Consider the following 19661-nt stretch of genomic DNA (forward strand, 5'->3'; position numbering starts at 1 on the left):
TCTTGCTCAGTGGTGGTCGGGCTCAGCCTCCTCACCTCGGCTGTGTCTCTGAGGACTGATCACCTTGTACTTCTGTGTCTTGCTCAGTGGTGGTCGGGCTCAGCCTCCTCACCTCGGCTGTGTCTCTGAGCACTGATCACCTTGTACTTCTGTGTCTTGCTCAGTGGTGGTCGGGTTCAGCCTCCTCACCTCGGCCGTGTCTCTGAGCACTGAACACCTTGTACTTCTGTGTCTTGCTCAGTGGTGGTCGGGCTCAGCCTCCTCACCTCGGCTGTGTCTCTGAGGACTGATCACCTTGTACTTCTGTGTCTTGCTCAGTGGTGGTCGGGTTCAGCCTCCTCACCTCGGCCGTGTCTCTGAGCACTGAACACCTTGTACTTCTGTGTCTTGCTCAGTGGTGGTCGGGCTCAGCCTCCTCACCTCGGCTCTGTCTCTGAGGACTGATCACCTTGTACTTCTATGTCTTGCTCAGTGGTGGTCGGGCTCAGCCTCCTCACCTCGGCTGTGTCTCTGAGGACTGATCACCTTGTACTTCTGTGTCTTGCTCAGTGGTGGTCGGGCTCAGCCTCCTCACCTCGGCTGTGTCTCTGAGCACTGAACGCCTCGCATTTCCGGCCTCCGGGAGGCTGCAGCTCTGTAATATGACAGCTCTGGAGGATAATGGCTTCCTGGTCTTCCTATTAGCAACAAAGCAATAGATGGATCTGTGATCGCTTTGTATCTAATGTATCTAAGCCTTTCCTATGTGATACTCTGCAGAGCTTTGTATCTAAGCCTTTCCTATGTGATACTCTGCAGAGCTTTGCATCTAAGCCTTTCCTATGTGATACTCTGCAGAGCTTTGTATCTAAGCCTTTCCTTTGTGATACTCTCTGCAGAGCTCTGTATCTAAGCCTTTCCTATGTAATACTCTGCAGAGCTTTGTATCTAAACCTTTCCTATGATATTCTGCAGAGCTTTGTATCTAAGCCTTTCCTATGTGATACTCTCTGTAGAGCTTTGTATCTAAGCCTTTCCTATGTGATACTCTCTGCAGAGCTTTGTATCTAAGCCTCTCCTATGTGATACTCTGCTGAGCAGGGGTACTAAGCCTCTCAGTGGTTGTTGGGTTCAGTCTCCTTACCCTTGCCATGTCTCTGAGCACTGAACACCTTATACTTCTATGTCTTGCTCAGTGGTGGTCGGGCTCAGCCTCCTCACCTCGGCCGTGTCTCTGAGCACTGAACGCCTTGTACTTCTGTGTCTTGCTCAGTGGTGGTCGGGCTCAGCCTCCTCACCTCGGCTGTATGTCTGAGCACTGAACACCTTGTACTTCTATGTCTTGCTCAGTGGTGGTTGGACTCAGCCTCCTCACCTCGGCCATGTCTCTGAGCACTGATCACCTTGTACTTCTATGTCTTGCTCAGTGGTGGTCGGGCTCAGCCTCCTCACCTCGGCTGTGTCTCTGAGCACTGATCACCTTGTACTTCTGTGTCTTGCTCAGTGGTGGTCAGGCTCAGCCTCCTCACCTCGGCTGTGTCTCTGAGCACTGAACACCTTGTACTTCTGTGTCTTGCTCAGTGGTGGTCGGCCTCAGCCTCCTCACCTCGGCCATGTCTCTGAGCACTGATCACCTTGTACTTCTATGTCTTGCTCAGTGTTGGTCAGGCTCAGCCACCTCACTTCGGCCATGTCTCTGAGGACTGATCACCTTGTACTTCTGTGTCTTGCTCAGTGGTGGTCGGGCTCAGCCTCCTCACCTCGGCCATGTCTCTGAGCACTGATCACCTTGTACTTCTATGTCTTGCTCAGTGTTGGTCAGGCTCAGCCACCTCACTTCGGCCATGTCTCTGAGGACTGATCACCTTGTACTTCTGTGTCTTGCTCAGTGGTGGTCGGGCTCAGCCTCCTCACCTCGGCTGCGTCTCTGAGCACTGATCAACTTTTACTTCTGTGTCTTGCTCAGTGGTGGTCGGGCTCAGCCTCCTCACCTCGGCTGTGTCTCTGAGCACTGATCACCTTGTACTTCTGTGCCTTGCTCAGTGGTGGTTGGACTCAGCCTCCTCACCTCGGCTGCGTCTCTGAGCACTGATCAACTTTTTCTTCTGTGTCTTGCTCAGTGGTGGTCGGGCTCAGCCTCCTCACCTCGGCTGTGTCTCTGAGCACTGAACGCCTTGTACTTCTGTGTCTTGCTCAGTGGTGGTCGGGCTCAGCCTCCTCACCTCGGCTGTGTCTCTGAGCACTGAACGCCTTGTACTTCTGTGTCTTGCTCAGTGGTGGTCGGGCTCAGCCTCCTCACCTCGGCTGTGTCTCTGAGCACTGAACGCCTTGTACTTCTGTGTCTTGCTCAGTGGTGGTCGGGCTCAGCCTCCTCACCTCGGCTGTGTCTCTGAGCACTGAACGCCTTGTACTTCTGTGTCTTGCTCAGTGGTGGTCGGGCTCAGCCTCCTCACCTCGGCTGTGTCTCTGGGCACTGATCACCTTGTACTTCTGTGTCTTGCTCAGTGGTGGTCGGGCTCAGCCTCCTCACCTCGGCTGTGTCTCTGAGCACTGAACGCCTCGCATTTCCGGCCTCCGGGAGGCTGCAGCTCTGTAATATGACAGCTCTGGAGGATAATGGCTTCCTGGTCTTCCTATTAGCAACAAAGCAATAGATGGATCTGTGATCGCTTTGTATCTAATGTATCTAAGCCTTTCCTATGTGATACTCTGCAGAGCTTTGTATCTAAGCCTTTCCTATGTGATACTCTCTGCAAATCTTTGTATCTAAGCCTTTCCTATGTGATACTCTGCAGAGCTTAGTTTCTAAACCTTTCCTATGTGATACTCTACAGAGCTTTGTATCTAAGCCTTTCCTATGTGATACTCTCTGCAGAGCTTTGTATCTAAGCCTTTCCTATGTGATACTCCCTGCAGAGCTTTGTATCTAAGCCTTTCCTATGTGATACTCTGCAGAGCTTTGTATCTAATCTTTTCCTATGTGATACCTTCTGCAGAGCTTTGTATCTAATCCTTTCCTTTATGATACTCTGCAGAGCTTTGTATGTAAGCCTTTCCTATGTGATACTCTGCAGAGCTTTGTATCTAAGCCTTTCCTATGTGATACTCCCTGTAGAGCTTTGTATCTAAGCCTTTCCTATGTGATACACTGCAGAGCTTTGTATCTAAGCCTTTCCTATGTGATACTCTGCATAGCTTTGTATCTAATCCTTTCCTATATGATACTCTGCAGAGCTTTGTATCTAATCCTTTCCTATGTGATACTCTGCAGAGCTTTGTATCTAATCCTTTCCTATGTGATACTCTGCAGAGCTTTGTATCTAAGCCTTTCCTATATACTTTGCAGAGCTTAGTATCTAAGCCTTTCCTATGTGATACTCTGCAGAGCTTTGTTTCTAAGCCTTTCCTATGTGATACTCACTGTAGAGTTTTGTATCTAAGCCTTTCCTATATGATACTCTGCAGAGCTTTGTATCTAAGCCTTTCCTATGTGATACTCTCTGCAGAGCTTAATATCTAAGCCTTTCCTGTGTGATACTCTCTGCAGAGCTTTGTATCTAAGCCTTTCCTATATGATACTCTGCAGAGCTTTGTATCTAAGCCTTTCCTATGTGATACTCTCTGCAGAGCTTTGTATCTAAGCCTTTCCTATGTGATACTTTCTGCAGAGCTTTGTATCTAAGCCTTTCTTATGTGATACTCTCTGCAGAGCTTTGTATCTAAGCCTTTCCTATGTGATACTCTCTGCAGAGATTTGTATCTAAGCCTTTTCTATGTGATACTCCGCAGAGCTTTGTATCTAAGCCTTTCCTATGTGATACTCTCTGCAGAGCTTTGTATCTAATCCTTTCCTATGTGATACTCTGCAGAGCTTTGTATCTAAGCCTTTCCTATGTGATACTCTGCAGAGCTTTGTATCTAATCCTTTCCTACATGATACTCTGCAAATCTTTGTATCTAAGCCTTTCCTATGTGATACTCTCTGCAGAGCTTTGTATCTAAGCCTCTCCTATGTGATACTCTGCTGAGCAGGGATCTAAGCCTCTCAGTGGTGGTCAGGCTCAGTCTCCTCACCCTGGCCTTCTCTCTCAGCACTAAACTCCTTGTACTTCTGTGTCTTGCTCAGTGGTGGTCGGGCTCAGCCTTCTCACCTCGACCGTGTCTCTGAGCACTGATCACCTTGTACTTCTATGTCTTGCTCAGTGGTGGTCGGGCTCAGCCTCCTCACCTCGGCTGTGTCTCTGAGCACTGATCACCTTGTACTTCTGTGTCTTGCTCAGTGGTGGTCGGGCTCAGCCTCCTCACCTCGGCTGTGTCTCTGAGGACTGATCACCTTGTACTTCTATGTCTTGCTCAGTGGTGGTCGGGCTCAGCCTCCTCACCTCGGCTGTGTCTCTGAGCACTGATCACCTTGTACTTCTGTGTCTTGCTCAGTGGTGGTCGGGCTCAGCCTCCTCACCTCGGCTGTGTCTCTGAGCACTGAACGCCTCGCATTTCCGGCCTCCGGGAGGCTGCAGCTCTGTAATATGACAGCTCTGGAGGATAATGGCTTCCTGGTCTTCCTATTAGCAACAAAGCAATAGATGGATCTGTGATCGCTTTGTATCTAATGTATCTAAGCCTTTCCTATGTGATGCTCTCTGCAGAGCTTTGTATCTAAGCCTTTCCTGTGTGATACTCTCTGCAGAGCTTTGTATCTAAGCCTTTCCTATGTGATACTCTCTGCAGAGCTTTGTATCTAAGCCTTTCCTATGTGATACTCTGCAGAGCTTTGTATCTAAGCCTTTCCTATGTGATACTCTGCAGAGCTTTGTATCTAAGCCTTTCCTATGTGATACTCTGCAGAGCTTTGTGTCTAAGCCTTTCCTATATGATATTCTGCAGAGCTTTGTATCTAAGCCTTTCCTATGTGATACTCTGCAGAGCTTTGTATCTAAGCCTTTCCTATGTCATACTCTGCAGAGCTTTGTATCTAAGCCTTTCCTGTGTGATGCGCTCTGCAGAGCTTTGTATCTAAGCCTTTCCTGTGTGATACTCTCTGCAGAGCTTTGTATCTAAGCCTTTCCTATGTGATACTCTCTGCAGAGCTTTGTATCTAAGCCTTCCCTATGTGATACTCTGCAGAGCTTTGTATCTGAGCCTTTCTTATGTGATAAAGAAACAACAAAGAGCCAGCACCAATGTGCACTAACGCATCAAATATTCCAAACTGCATTATAAAATTTTTTTTGAGATTTTTGGCAAAAAATTGCAATTTCTTGAGCTGCTTCGCCACGTCACGGCAAATCTCATTTGAAGCAGTCCTACACTAAAATATTTATATAAAATGTGCCATGCGGCCTCACATATAAATAGCAGAACTGCTCTCAGCAGCACTCACCTGGTCTATTGCAGTCCCGTACCCATGACTGAGTCATGGCTGTGGGCGGGACAGGTCCAAGCAAATGCTGCATGAAGTATATATATAGCCTGTGGACAAAGCCTGATGACCCAATGTGAACAGTCACCAAACGCCAAAATCTATACAGATGGAATACATCCCAAATTGGGGTGCATAGCAAGGTGGAGGTCAACCACCGACCAATTCAACAAAGAAACAACAAAGAGCCAGCACCAATGTGCACTAACGCATCAAATATTCCAAACTGCATTATAAAAATTTTTTTGAGATTTTTGGCAAAAAATTGCAATTTCTTGAGCTGCTTCGCCACGTCACGGCAAATCTCATTTGAAGCTGTCCTACACTAAAATATTATTATAAAATGTGCCATACGGCCTCACATATAAATAGCAGAACTGCTCTCAGCAGCACTCACCTGGACTCAGTCATGGGTACGGGACTGCAATAGACCAGGTGAGTGCTGCTGAGAGCAGTTCTGCTATTTATATGTGAGGCCGCATGGCACATTTTATAAAAATATTTTAGTGTAGGACTGCTTCAAATGAGATTTGCCGTGACGTGGCGAAGCAGCTCAAGAAATTGCAATTTTTTGCCAAAAATCTCAAAAAAAAAAAAAAAAATTTTTATAATGCAGTTTGGAATATTTGATGCCTTAGTGCACATTGGTGCTGGCTCTTTGTTGTTTCTTTCTTATGTGATACTCTCTGCAGAGCTTTGTATCTAGGCCTTTCCTATATGATACTCTGCAGAGCTTAGTATCTAAGCCTTTCCTATGTGATACTCTCTGCAGAGCTTTGTATCTAAGCCTTTCCTATGTGGTGATACTCTGCAGAGCTTTGTATCTAAGCCTTTCCTATGTGATACTCTCTGCAGAGCTTTGTATCTAAGCCTTTCCTATGTGGTGATACTCTGCAGAGCTTTGTATCTAAGCCTTTCCTATGTGATACTCTCTGCAGAGATTTGTATCTAAGCCTTTCCTATGTGGTGATACTCTGCAGAGCTTTGTATCTAAGCCTTTCCTATGTGATACTCTCTGCAGAGATTTGTATCTAAGCCTTTTCTATGTGATACTCCGCAGAGCTTTGTATCTAAGCCTTTCCTGTGTGATACTCTCTGCAGAGCTTTGTATCTAAGCCTTTCCTATGTGATACTCTCTGCAGAGCTTTGTATCTAAGCCTTTCTTATGTGATACTCTCTGCAGAGCTTTGTATCTAGGCCTTTCCTATGTGATACTCTGCAGAGCTTTGTATCTAATCCTTTCCTGTGTGATACTCTGCAGAGCTTTGTATCTAAGCCTTTCCTATGTGATACTCTCTGCAGAGATTTGTATCTAAGCCTTTCCTATGTGATACTCTCTGCAGAGCTTTGTATCTAATCCTTTCCTATGTGATACTCTGCAGAGCTTTGTATCTAAGCCTTTCCTATGTTATACACTCTCAGAGCTTTGTATCTAATCCTTTCCTATATGATACTCTGCAGAGCTTAGCCTTTCCTATGTGATACTCTGCAGAGCTTTGTATCTAAGCCTTTCCTATGTGATACTCTGCAGAGCTTTGTATCTAAGCCTTTCCTATATGATACTCTCTGCAGAGCTTTGTATCTAAGTCTTTCCTATGTGATACTCTCTGCGGAGCTTTGTATCTAAGCCTTTCCTATGTGATACTCTCTGCAGAGCTTTGTATCTAAGCCTTTCCTATGCGATACTCTGCAGAGCTTTATATCTAAGCCTTTCCTATATGATACTTTCTGCAGAGCTTTGTATCTAAGTCTTTCCTATGTGATACTCTCTGCAGAGCTTTGTATCTAAGCCTTTCCTATGTGATACTCTGCAGAGCTTTGTATCTAAGCCTTTCCTATGTGATACTCTCTGCAGAGCTTTGTATCTAAGCCTTTCCTATATGATACTCTGCAGAGCTTTGTATCTAAGCCTTTCCTATGTGATACTCTGCAGAGCTTTGTATCTAAGCCTTTCCTATGTGATACTCTCTGCAGAGCTTTGTATCTAAGCCTTTCCTATATGATACTCTGCAGAGCTTTGTATCTAAGCCTTTCCTATGTGATACTCTGCAGAGCTTTGTATCTAAGCCTTTCCTATGTGATACTCTGCAGAGCTTTGTATCTAAGCCTTTCCTATATGATACTCTGCAGAGCTTTGTATCTAAGCCTTTCCTATGTGATACTCTCTGCAGAGATTTGTATCTAAGCCTTTCCTATGTGATACTCTCTGCAGAGTTTTGTATCTAAGCCTTTCCTTTGTGATACTCTCTGCAGAGCTTTGTATCTAATCCTTTCCTATGTGATACTCTGCAGAGCTTTGTATCTAAGCCTTTCCTATGTGATACACTCTCAGAGCTTTGTATCTAATCCTTTCCTATATGATACTCCGCAGAGCTTTGTATCTAAGCCTTTCCTATGTGATACTCTCTGCAGAGCTTTGTATCTAATCCTTTCCTATGTGATACTCTGCAGAGCTTTGTATCTAAGCCTTTCCTATGTGATACTCTGCAGAGCTTTGTATCTAATCCTTTCCTATATGATACTCTGCAGAGCTTTGTATCTAAGCCTTTCCTATGTGATACTCTCTGCAGAGCTTTGTATCTAAGTCTTTCCTATGTGATACTCTCTGCAGAGCTTTGTATCTAAGCCTTTCCTATGTGATACTCTCTGCAGAGCTTTGCATCTAAGCCTTTCCTATGTGATACTCTCTGCAGAGCTTTGTATCTAAGCCTTTCCTATGTAATACTCTGCAGAGCTTTGTATCTAATCCTTTCCTATATGATACTCTGCAGAGCTTTGTATCTAAGCCTTTCCTATGTGATACTCTCTGCAGAGCTTTGTATCTAAGCCTTTCCTATGTGATACTCTCTGCAGAGCTTTGTATCTAAGCCTTTCCTATGCGATACTCTCTGCAGAGCTTTGTATCTAAGCCTTTCCTATGTGATACTCTCTGCAGAGCTTTGTATCTAAGCCTTTCCTATGTGATACTCTGCACAGCTTTGTATCTAAGCTTTTCCTATGTGATACTCTCTGCAGAGCTTTGTATCTAAGCCTTTCCTGTGTGATACTCTGCAGAGCTTTGTATCTAAGCCTTTCCTATATGATACTTTGCAGAGCTTAGTATCTAAGCATTTCCTATGTGATACTCTGCAGAGCTTTGTATCTAAGCCTTTCTTATGTGATACTCTCTGCAGAGCTTTGTATCTAAGCCTTTCCTATATGATACTCTCTGCAGAGCTTTGTATCTAAGCCTTTCCTATGCGATACTCTCTGCAGAGCTTTGTATCTAAGCCTTTCCTATGTGATACTCTCTGCAGAGTTTTGTATCTAAGCCTTTCCTATGTGATACTTTGCAGAGCTTTGTATCTAATCCTTTCCTATGTGATACTCCCTGCAGAGCTTTGTATCTAAGCCTTTCCTATGTGATACTCTCTGCAGAGCTTTGTATCTAAGCCTTTCCTATGTGATACTCTCTGCAGAGCTTTGTATCTAAGCCTTTCCTATGTAATACTCTGCAGAGCTTTGTATCTAATCCTTTCCTATATGATACTCTGCAGAGCTTTGTATCTAAGCCTTTCCTATGTGATACTCTCTGCAGAGCTTTGTATCTAAGCCTTTCCTATGTGATACTCTCTGCAGAGCTTTGTATCTAAGCCTTTCCTATGTGATACTCTCTGCAGAGCTTTGTATCTAAGCCTTTCCTATGTGATACTTTGCAGAGCTTTGTATCTAAGCCTTTCCTATGTGATACTCTGCACAGCTTTGTATCTAAGCTTTTCCTATGTGATACTCTCTGCAGAGCTTTGTATCTAAGCCTTTCCTATGTGATACTCTGCAGAGCTTAGTATCTAAGCATTTCCTATGTGATACTCTGCAGAGCTTTGTATCTAATCCTTTCCTATGTGATACTCCCTGCAGAGCTTTGTATCTAAGCCTTTCCTATGTGATACTCTCTGCAGAGCTTTGTATCTAAGCCTTTCCTATGTGATACTCTCTGCAGAGCTTTGTATCTAAGCCTTTCCTATGTCATACTCTGCAGAGCTTTGTATCTAAGCCTTTCCTATGTGATACTCCCTGTAGAGCTTTGTATCTAAGCCTTTCCTATGTGATACTCTGCAGAGCCTTGCATCTAATCCTTTCCTATATGATACTCTGCAGAGCTTTGTATCTAAGACTTTCCTATGTAATACTCTGCAGAGCTTTGTATCTAAACCTTTCCTATATGATACTCTGCAGAGCTTTGTATCTAATCCTTTCCTATGTGATACTCTGCAGAGCTTTGTATCTAAGCCTTTCCTATGTGATACTCTCTGCAGAGCTTTGTATCTAAGCCTTTCCTATGTGATACTTTGCTGAGCAGGAGTACTAAGCCTCTCAGTGGTTGTTGGGTCAGTCTCCTCACCCCGGCCTTCTCTCTCAGCACTAAACTCCTTGTACTTCTGTGTCTTGCTCAGTGGTGGTCGGGCTCAGCCTTCTCACCTCGGCTGTGTCTCTGAGCACTGAACGCCTTGTACTTCTATGTCTTGCTCAGTGGTGGTCGGGCTCAGCCTCCTCACCTCGGCTGTGTCTCTGAGCACTGAACGCCTTGTACTTCTATGTCTTGCTCAGTGGTGGTCGGGCTCAGCCTCCTCACCTCGGCTGTGTCTCTGAGCACTGATCACCTTGTACTTCTGTGTCTTGCTCAGTGGTGGTCGGGCTCAGCCTCCTCACCTCGGCTGTGTCTCTGAGCACAGAACACCTTGTACTTCTATGTCTTGCTCAGTGGTGGTCGGGCTCAGCCTCCTCACCTCGGCCATGTTTCTGAGCACTGATCACCTTGTACTTCTATGTCTTGCTCAGTGGTGGTCGGGCTCAGCCTCCTCACCTCGGCCATGTTTCTGAGCACTGATCACCTTGTACTTCTGTGTCTTGCTCAGTGGTGGTCGGGCTCAGCCTCCTCACCTCGGCTGTGTCTCTGAGCACTGAACGCCTTGTACTTACTTCTGTGTCTTGCTCAGTGGTGGTCGGGCTCAGCCTCCTCACCTCGGCTGTGTCTCTGAGGACTGATCACCTTGTACTTCTGTGTCTTGCTCAGTGGTGGTCGGGCTCAGCCTCCTCACCTCGGCTGTGTCTCTGAGCACTGAACGCCTCGCATTTCCGGCCTCCGGGAGGCTGCAGCTCTGTAATATGACAGCTCTGGAGGATAATGGCTTCCTGGTCTTCCTATTAGCAACAAAGCAATAGATGGATCTGTGATCGCTTTGTATCTAATGTATCTAAGCCTTTCCTATGTGATACTCTGCAGAGCTTTGTATCTAAGCCTTTCCTATGTGATACTCTCTGCAGAGCTTTGTATCTAAGCCTTTCCTATGTGATACTCTGCAGAGCTTTGTATCTAATCCTTTCCTATGTGATACCTTCTGCAGAGCTTTGTATCTAAGCCTTTCCTATGTGATACTCTGCAGAGCTTAGTATCTAATCCTTTCCTATGTGATACTCTGCAGAGCTTTGTATCTAATCCTTTCCTATGTGATACTCTGCAGAGCTTTGTATCTAAGCCTTTCCTGTGTGATACTCTCTGCTGAGCTTTGTATCTAAGCCTTTCCTATGTGATACTCTGCAGAGCTTTGTTTCTAATCCTTTCCTATGTGATACCTTCTGCAGAGCTTAGTATCTAATCCTTTCCTGTGTGATACTCTCTGCTGAGCTTTGTATCTAAGCCTTTCCTATGTGATACTCTGCAGAGCTTTGTATCTAATCCTTTCCTATGTGATACCTTCTGCAGAGCTTTGTATCTAATCCTTTCCTGTGTGATACTCTCTGCAGAGCTTTGTATCTAAGCCTTTCCTATGTGATACGCTGCAGAGCTTTGTATCTAATCCTTTCCTATGTGATACTCTGCAGAGCTTTGTATCTAAGCCTTTCCTATGTGATACTCTGCAGAGCTTTGTATCTAAGCCTTTCCTATGTGATACTCTCTGCAGAGCTTTGTATCTAAGCCTTTCCTATGTGATTCTCTGCAGAGCTTTGTATCTAAGCCTTTCCTATGTGATACTCTGCAGAGCTTTGTATCTAGGCCTTTCCTATATGATACTCTGCAGAGCTTTGTATCTAAGCCTTTCCTATGTGATACTCTCTGCAGAGCTTTGTATCTAAGCCTTTCCTATGTGATTCTCTGCAGAGCTTTGTATCTAAGCTTTTCCTATGTGATACTCTGCAGAGCTTTGTATCTAAGCCTTTCCTATGTGATACTCTGCAGGGCTTTGTATCTAATCTTTTCCTATGTGATACTCTGCAGAGCTTTGTATCTAAGCCTTTCCTATGTGATACTCTGCAGAGCTTTGTATCTAATCCTTTCCTATGTGATACTCTGCTGAGCTTTGTATCTAATCCTTTCCTGTGTGATACTCTCTGTTGAGCTTTGTATCTAAGCCTTTCCTGTGTGATACTCTCTGCAGAGTTTTTTATCTAATCCTTTCCTATGCGATACTCTCTGCAGAGCTTTGTATCTAAGCCTTTCCTATGTGATACTCTGCAGAGCTGTGTATCTAATCCTTTCCTATATGATACTCTGCAGAGCTTTGTATCTAAGCCTTTCTTATGTGATACTCTGCAGAGCTTTGTATCTAAGCCTCTCCTATGTGATACTCTGCAGAGCTTTGTATCTAAGCCTTTCCTATGTGATACTCTGCAGAGCTGTGTATCTCAGCCTTTTCTGTGATACTTAATAGCCTTTAGTCATCTCTGTTTTTCGGTTGCAGCTGAAGAGGAGGAATCGGGGGGAACGAGCCCCGGCCCAGGTAACGGAAGAGAAGGTGAGTGACCGAGCGCGGGGGGCTGCGTTATTAACCCTTTCTTTATTCATTAATATCGGGTACAGTCGGCCCCTTCCCGGGGACACGGCTCGTGTTGTTTGGATTTTTGCCCCTCTAATCCATTTTTCTCTGAGATAAGCAGTACTAGTGGCCTCTGGCAGCCCCCGAGCCTCCTGATGGCCATGTTTATTGGGTCACATCCTTGAATCTTTGGGTTTATGGGGTCTTAGCCTTGAATCTTGGGGTTTATGGGGTCACATCCTTGAACTTTGGGGTTTATGGGGTTAAATCCCTGAATCTTTGGGTTTATGGGGTCACCTCCTTGAACACTTCCCTCTGAGGGCTGGTGTCCCTGGGGAGGATGGGTTGGCAGACCTCTCTAGGACGGTTGCGGCCTGCACGCTCTCGGCCCTGCACGCTCTCGGCCCTGCACAATCTCGGGCCTCCACGCTCTCGGGCCTGCACGCTCTCGGGCCTGCACGCTCTCGGGCCTGCACGCTCTCGGGCCTGCACGCTCTCGGGCCTCCACGCTCTCGGGCCTCCACGCTCTCGGCCCTGCACGCTCTCGGCCCTGCACGCTCTCGGCCCTGCACGCTCTCGGCCCTGCACGCTCTCGGGCCTGCACGCTCTCGGGCCTGCACGCTCTCGGGCCTGCACGCTCTCGGGCCTGCACGCTCTCGGCCCTGCACGCTCTCGGCCCTGCACGCTCTCGGCCCTGCACGCTCTCGGGCCTGCACGCTCTCGGGCCTGCACGCTCTCGGCCCTCCACGCTCTCGGCCCTCCACGCTCTCGGCCCTCCACGCTCTCGGGCCTGCACGCTCTCGGGCCTCCACGCTCTCGGGCCTGCACGCTCTCGGGCCTCCACAGTCTCGGCCCTCCACAGTCTCGGGCCTCCACAGTCTCGGCCCTCCACAGTCTCGGCCCTCCACAGTCTCGGCCCTCCACAGTCTCGGGCCTGCACAGTCTCGGCCCTCCACAGTCTCGGGCCTGCACGCTCTCGGGCCTGCACGCTCTCGGGCCTGCACGCTCTCGGGCCTGCACGCTCTCGGGCCTGCACGCTCTCGGGCCTGCACGCTCTCGGGCCTGCACGCTCTCGGGCCTGCACGCTCTCGGGCCTGCACGCTCTCGGGCCTGCACGCTCTCGGGCCTGCACGCTCTCGGGCCTGCACGCTCTCGGGCCTGCACGCTCTCGGGCCTGCACACTCTCGGGCCTGCACACTCTCGGGCCTGCACACTCTCGGGCCTGCACACTCTCGGGCCTGCTCTCTGCTGAGCTGTAGTACGGGCTCGTCTTCTTCTCGGACTTCCTGTATGGTGATTACTTTCATGTTCTTTGGAAGCCTTAAAACCACATCCTCCTAATATCGAAGATGAAGAGCCCGGAGCCTGTGGGTTATTACTGGGCGGCAAAACGCGACATTAATCCATCTGATGGACTTTGTTATTTAGGCCTTACTTTTATGGTCTTGGATCTGTGACTTTTGCAAAACTACAATGCCCAGCATGCCCTGATAGACTGCGGAGGAATTCTGCAAGACCCATGTGGCACATGTTGGAGACTGGCACCTTGTCTTATACATGGCTGTAAACTGCTTAAATCCTCCTAGTTAGGGGCTCGGTGGGACATTGTTACTCAAGAGTAGCGGTAAAATAGTGGCACTACTGTACCCAGCACTGCAAATTGTGTTTTTCTATTAAATATTATACCACGTTAATGTGGTATAATATTTAATAGAAAAGCACGATTTTTGCTTTTTTTTTGTGTGGTACAGTAGTGGGTACGGAGGGCGCCCCTTAGCCCATGGACACACATATGATAAATTGTAGGAAGCAATGACCATGACATTTTATCACCCCTGTAGGAGCCCAGCAACAAGAGGGTTAAACCTGTGACCAAAACATTGTCTGCATCTAGCGCCCCCCAACAAGTGAAAGTCACCCCCTTGAAGAAGCTCAGCTTGTCCATCCAGGTAATGGGGGGCCAAAGCCGCCATCGTTATAGGGTAGGACATGTCTTATGAATTGATCCCCATTCTCCCTTGTACGTCCGCACAGCGCTCCATAGGCAGCCAGAACGAGAACCGCCTGTTCAGCTTCTCTCCGCGGAATCGGAACCGAGATGGCGGCTCTGCAAAGAAGAGAAGCAACAAACTGTGGAGCGAAACGTTTGACAGCGCGGGGGAGGAACTGTGCGCACGAGAGGTTAAGAGGCAAGAGGTGCAGAGCGCTGCAGTGCACACTGCGCAGATTATTACCGCCATACAGCACCGCCCCCGCATATTACGTGCTGGCGGTCTCATATAATGTGTCCCGCAGGTGATCTTCGAGCTGATGCAGGGGGAGCGGATGCTGGTGGAAGATCTGCACTTGGTAAAGAAGGTAACGTAAGTGTAGGCATTCTTATAGATCCTTAGACATGGAGGAGCCGAATGTGTAAGGAACTCCCCGTGACTCCGGAAAGGCTGACTATAGGCCCTACTATCGACCAACCATCCCCCACCCACCAGGGGGTCTTACCTAAAATAAACACCAAGACTGCGCGACGGATATAAAAGGCCACAACAGCCCCCGTTTATTAAGACCAAAAACATAAACAATATACAAACATTTCAAAACATCCATTGAAGAACATCCGAAAGGAGGGGGTAAGTGAAGGCTAACAAAAAACGTACGATGCAACACCGGCTCCACCACCTACCCCCAGCCGCAACACGCCGCTTCGAGGGCACCTAGCCAAATGTTGCCCACCCAATGTCCCGCTGAGACTCAACCCAGCAAGGACCTGAATTACCAATTGCTTGTACCACCAGGGGTATCCCGCTCCTGCACCGAGTTCCCCCGCCACCTTCTTGTAGTAATGTGCCCCATGCAGGTCGTCATCTTGTAGTAGTCACACACACACACACACACACACACAGTGCAGCCTCAGCTAGCAACACACACACACACACTCTATTGAGCCTCAGCTAGCAACACACACACTGTGCAGCCTCAGCTAGCAACACACACACACACACAGTGCAGCCTCAGCTAGCAACACACACACCCTGTGCAGCCTCACCTAGCAACACACACACACACACACACACACACACAGTGCAGCCTCAGCTAGCAACACACACTTTTCAGCCTCACCTAGCAACACACACACCCTGTGCAGCCTCACCTAGCAACACACACCCTGTGCAGCCTCACCTAGCAACACACACACGCACACACACACACACCCTGTGCAGCCTCAGCTAGCAAAACACACACACACACACCTGTGCAGCCTCAGTTAACACACACACTGTTCAGCCTCAGCTAGCAGCACACACACCCTCTGCAGCCTCACCTAGCAACACACACACACACACACCCTGTGCAGCCTCACCTAGCAACACACACCCATACACACCTGTGCAGCCTCAGCTAGCAACACACAAACTGTTCAGTCTCAGCTAGCAGCACACACACCCTGTGCAGCCTCACCTAGCAACACACACACACACACACACGTACACACACCCTGTGCAGCCTCAGCTAACACACACCCTGTGCAGCCTCAGCTAGCACAACACACACACACACACCTGTGCAGCCTCAGTTAACACACACACTGTTCAGCCTCAGCTAGCAGCACACACCCTGTGCAGCCTCACCTAGCAACACACACACACACACACACACCCCCTGTGCAGCCTCAGCTAGCAACAAACTGTTCAGTCTCAGTTAGCTGAGGCTGCACAGGGTGTGTGTGTGTTGCTAGTTGTGGCTGCACAGTGTGTGTGTTGCTAGCTGAGGCTGCACAGGGTGTGTGTTGCTAACACACACACACTGTTCATCCTCAGCTAGCAACACACACCCTGTGCAGCCTCAGCTAGCAACACACACACACCCTGTGCAGCCTCAGCTAACACACACACACACTCCCTGTGCAGCCTCAGCTAACACACACCCTGTGCAGCCTCAGTTAACACACACACACACACACACACGGTTGCCATGGTTGGCACAGGACAGCAGTATGGCTCCCAGGCCATGGTTGGCACAGGACAGCAGTATGGTTCCCAGGCCATGGTTGGCACGGGACGGCAGTATGGCTCCCAGGCCATGGTTGGCACGGGACGGCAGTATGGCTCCCAGGCCATGGTTGGCACAGGACAGCAGTATGGCTCCCAGGCCATGGTTACAACAGGACAGCAGTATGGCTCCCCGGCCATGGTTGGCACAGGACAGCAGTATGGCTCCCAGGCCATGGTTGGCACAGGACAGCAGTATGGTTCCCAGGCCATGGTTGGCACGGGACGGCAGTATGGCTCCCAGGCCATGGTTGGCACGGGACGGCAGTATGGCTCCCAGGCCATGGTTGGCACAGGACGGCAGTATGGCTCCCCGGCCATGGTTGGCACAGGACAGCAGTATGGCTCCCCGGCCATGGTTGGCACAGGACAGCAGTATGGCTCCCAGGCCATGGTTGGCACAGGACAGCAGTATGGCTTCCAGGCCATGGTTGGCATAGGACAGCAGTATGGCTCCCAGGCCATGGTTGGCACAGGACAGCAGTATGGCTCCCAGGCCATGGTTGGCACAGGACAGCAGTATGGCTCCCAGGGCATGCTTTGCACAGGACAGCAATATGGCTCCCAGGCCAAGGTTGGCACAGGACAGCAGTATGGCTCCCAGGCCATGGTTGGCACAGGACAGCAGTATGGCTTCCAGGCCATGGTTGGCACAGGACAGCAGTATGGCTCCCAGGCCATGGTTGGCACAGGACAGCAGTATGGCTCCCAGACCATGGTTGGCACAGGACAGCAGTATGGCTCCCAGACCATGGTTGGCACAGGACAGCAGTATGGCTCCCAGGCCATGATTGGCACATGACAGCAGTATGGCACCCAGGACCTGGACTTAATTAATTATAAGTAATGCAGCTTTCTGAATACTGCATGTAGTATATTTCATATAATGGATCGTTCTCCCGCCATATTGTGCACAGTATAGACATATGTCCCTTCTTCTCTACGTACAGGGTATCTCTGCCTCCACCACAGTCAGACATGAGCAACACCTATGCTGTGGTGAATAAAAAGTCCGCTACTCAGGGGCTGCCTCCCGGGAGCAAGACACTGGAAACCCAGGGACCAGCCTCTTCTCATGTCCAGTATGACAATGTCAGGCCCCGCTCGTCACCTGCCACACCAGTGGATCAGCTGTACAGCACTGTGGTGCCCAAATCCACCAGGACGTCCACCTGTGTAACGACGCCTTCCAACCCTGCTCCTATTTCTTCTTCCTATTCTTTGGCTGGAAACCCAACTCCTCCCGAAACCGCTTCCGTTGCGTACAGTCAGGTCAACGCACCCAGCGCAGGTAAACTCACAGGCCAGCTCAGGTTCCCCACCTTCTGGTCTATACCAGGTATCGGCTCCATGTGCTGCTTTCTCCCTGGAGAATTAGAGTAAGACCCCCTGGCACATACAGTGTGTCCACCCAAATCCTGTCCACCGCCATTAACTTGAGAACGGCGGCAGCTATAGGCATAGAAGTGGCGTCTAGGTATAGTAAAATAGCCATGCGCTACGTAATTAAACCACCTATAGCGCCACCTGGTGGAAAACAGACTTAGCATTTTTATCTCGAAAACGGAACAAGATAGAGAAAAATAGTGAATTACAAAGTTGCAGGGCATCATCAATTCAATACGAATCCACACCTTGCATACAGAAATGCTATGATATGAAACCCATGACCCCCCCAGAACATTGAATGCTGGTCACGCATATGGCGCTCATTAGTGGCCCCCATCAGCTGCAATGCACATCTGGCCTCTGCACAGCATACTGTATCTGGCTGCAATGCACATCTGGCCTCTGCACAGCATACTGTATCTTGCTGCACGTTGTGCAATATGAAACCAAGAAAAGAGAAATTGGGAGTTTTTATGACCCATCATTAATTGCAACAGTATAAATATAACACATGCTCAAACTGTTTAATAATTTAATTATTTTTATTTGTCACAAAATTCTAAAAACAGTTCATTATATTAGACAACTGAATGCAAAAATCAGAGACCATAATTTAATACATAGTCAAAAAATGACAGGTGAATGTGTGGACACTATAAAAAGCCCAAATTGGAAGGGAAACCGGATAATAGAGCAAACACTGACCCAAATAGTACAGGGATAAGAAAATAGATACGTATTATAAACGTATCTGGAGCACAAGCTCAATTGTACATATAATGCAGTGGAATAAAATCCAAATCAAAGCTATTCAGCACTAGGGGCACTAGGTGGCGCTCAAGCTCAAATAACCACGCCAGTCTGCCCGTGCGTTCAGCAAAAATTCAGACCGCACAGTGCTCCAGACTCACCCATATTAAGTAATGTGATGCTCAATCACCGGGTCCCTTCGCTCGCCCGACGTACGTTTCGAGGTAGATCTTCTTCGGGGGCCATAGGGGAAGTGAAGAGATGTGCGCATTTAAATAGGGTGCCTTGTGATGAGCGCAGGTGGTGGGCGGTATTCTCAACCAATGATCAGAGCCATCCGACCATTCCAGGAGAAGCATGGGTGGGAGGAAATCCTCCTGACGTCATTAGACCCATGCCTCTCCTTTTAAGGAAGCGTCTTCGGGCAGTGTCAAAGTAGGAATGCCCACCCACTGCGCGCCGGGCCGCCATGTTAGTTATGGGCAAAAATGAGGGCAAACAGATATAATACAATTATTGCATATAGCTCAAAAGAAAGAAAGAAGGAAAATATATGTATTTTATGAAATTATTGTACATATCATGGACGAAATACAGTTAGGTCCAGAAATATTTGGACAGTGACACAATTTTCGCGAGTTGGGCTCTGTGAAGATGTAATTTACCCTCTCACTGTATATGCTGTGATACTATATCATGATATGTATATTTCCCTGGTTGTATTAGTTGTAATTCATGTATTTTCTTGGGGGAGCTACTGGTCTCAATGTGTCTCTCTCATACAATTGTAGTCTTGGCATCTAATGTGATTATGTAAATAGCCTGTCCTCTTCTTTCCAGAGTTGTGTATCTAATCTGTAATTGCATTGGCCAGTGAAGGAATAGTCATTGTTCTTTACAGCAGGGGATCCCTTCATCTACTGTGGCTGGCAGACATATTGGAGCCCTGTGATGGACCAAACCATTGATGATAGGATGTGTGACCCCTACCCCCTGAACAAACATGGTGGGCTGGTCAAGCAGCACAGACAATGCATTTCCCTTTTTGTAACTTCAGAGTGAGCTGAAACTTGAAGAGAGCAGGAGCCCCAGCCTGGGTGGCTGTGGACACGGACGGAGCTAGGCCTGTGTGGCGGCCCGTGGGATTGTGTGGAACTCTTTGGACTCTGAAAAGGACTATTACGTTGTGATCTGGCACTTTGGATTATCGGGAGGTGCCCCCGAATCTGTTTTATTTGGACTTGTCGTGTGCTGTTCCTGTATTCCTGTTAGTAAACCTGTTGGATC

At 48.1% G+C, this 19661-nt stretch overlaps 1 protein-coding gene across 1 annotated transcript in view; it reads left to right on the forward strand.

The window, feature by feature from the left end:
* Window positions 1-19661, forward strand: part of LOC142282814 (uncharacterized) — a 43512-nt gene that overhangs the window by 21376 nt on the left and 2475 nt on the right. Inside the window, exons 3-6 of the mRNA XM_075333048.1 lie at window positions 12118-12171; window positions 14034-14141; window positions 14227-14388; window positions 14488-14550. Coding sequence (XP_075189163.1) covers window positions 12118-12171; window positions 14034-14141; window positions 14227-14388; window positions 14488-14550 — 387 coding nt within the window. The remainder of the gene's footprint in view (window positions 1-12117; window positions 12172-14033; window positions 14142-14226; window positions 14389-14487; window positions 14551-19661) is intronic.

This window comes from Anomaloglossus baeobatrachus, unplaced genomic scaffold (assembly GCF_048569485.1).
Source record: "Anomaloglossus baeobatrachus isolate aAnoBae1 unplaced genomic scaffold, aAnoBae1.hap1 Scaffold_522, whole genome shotgun sequence".
Classification (NCBI taxonomy): Eukaryota; Metazoa; Chordata; class Amphibia; order Anura; family Aromobatidae; genus Anomaloglossus; species Anomaloglossus baeobatrachus.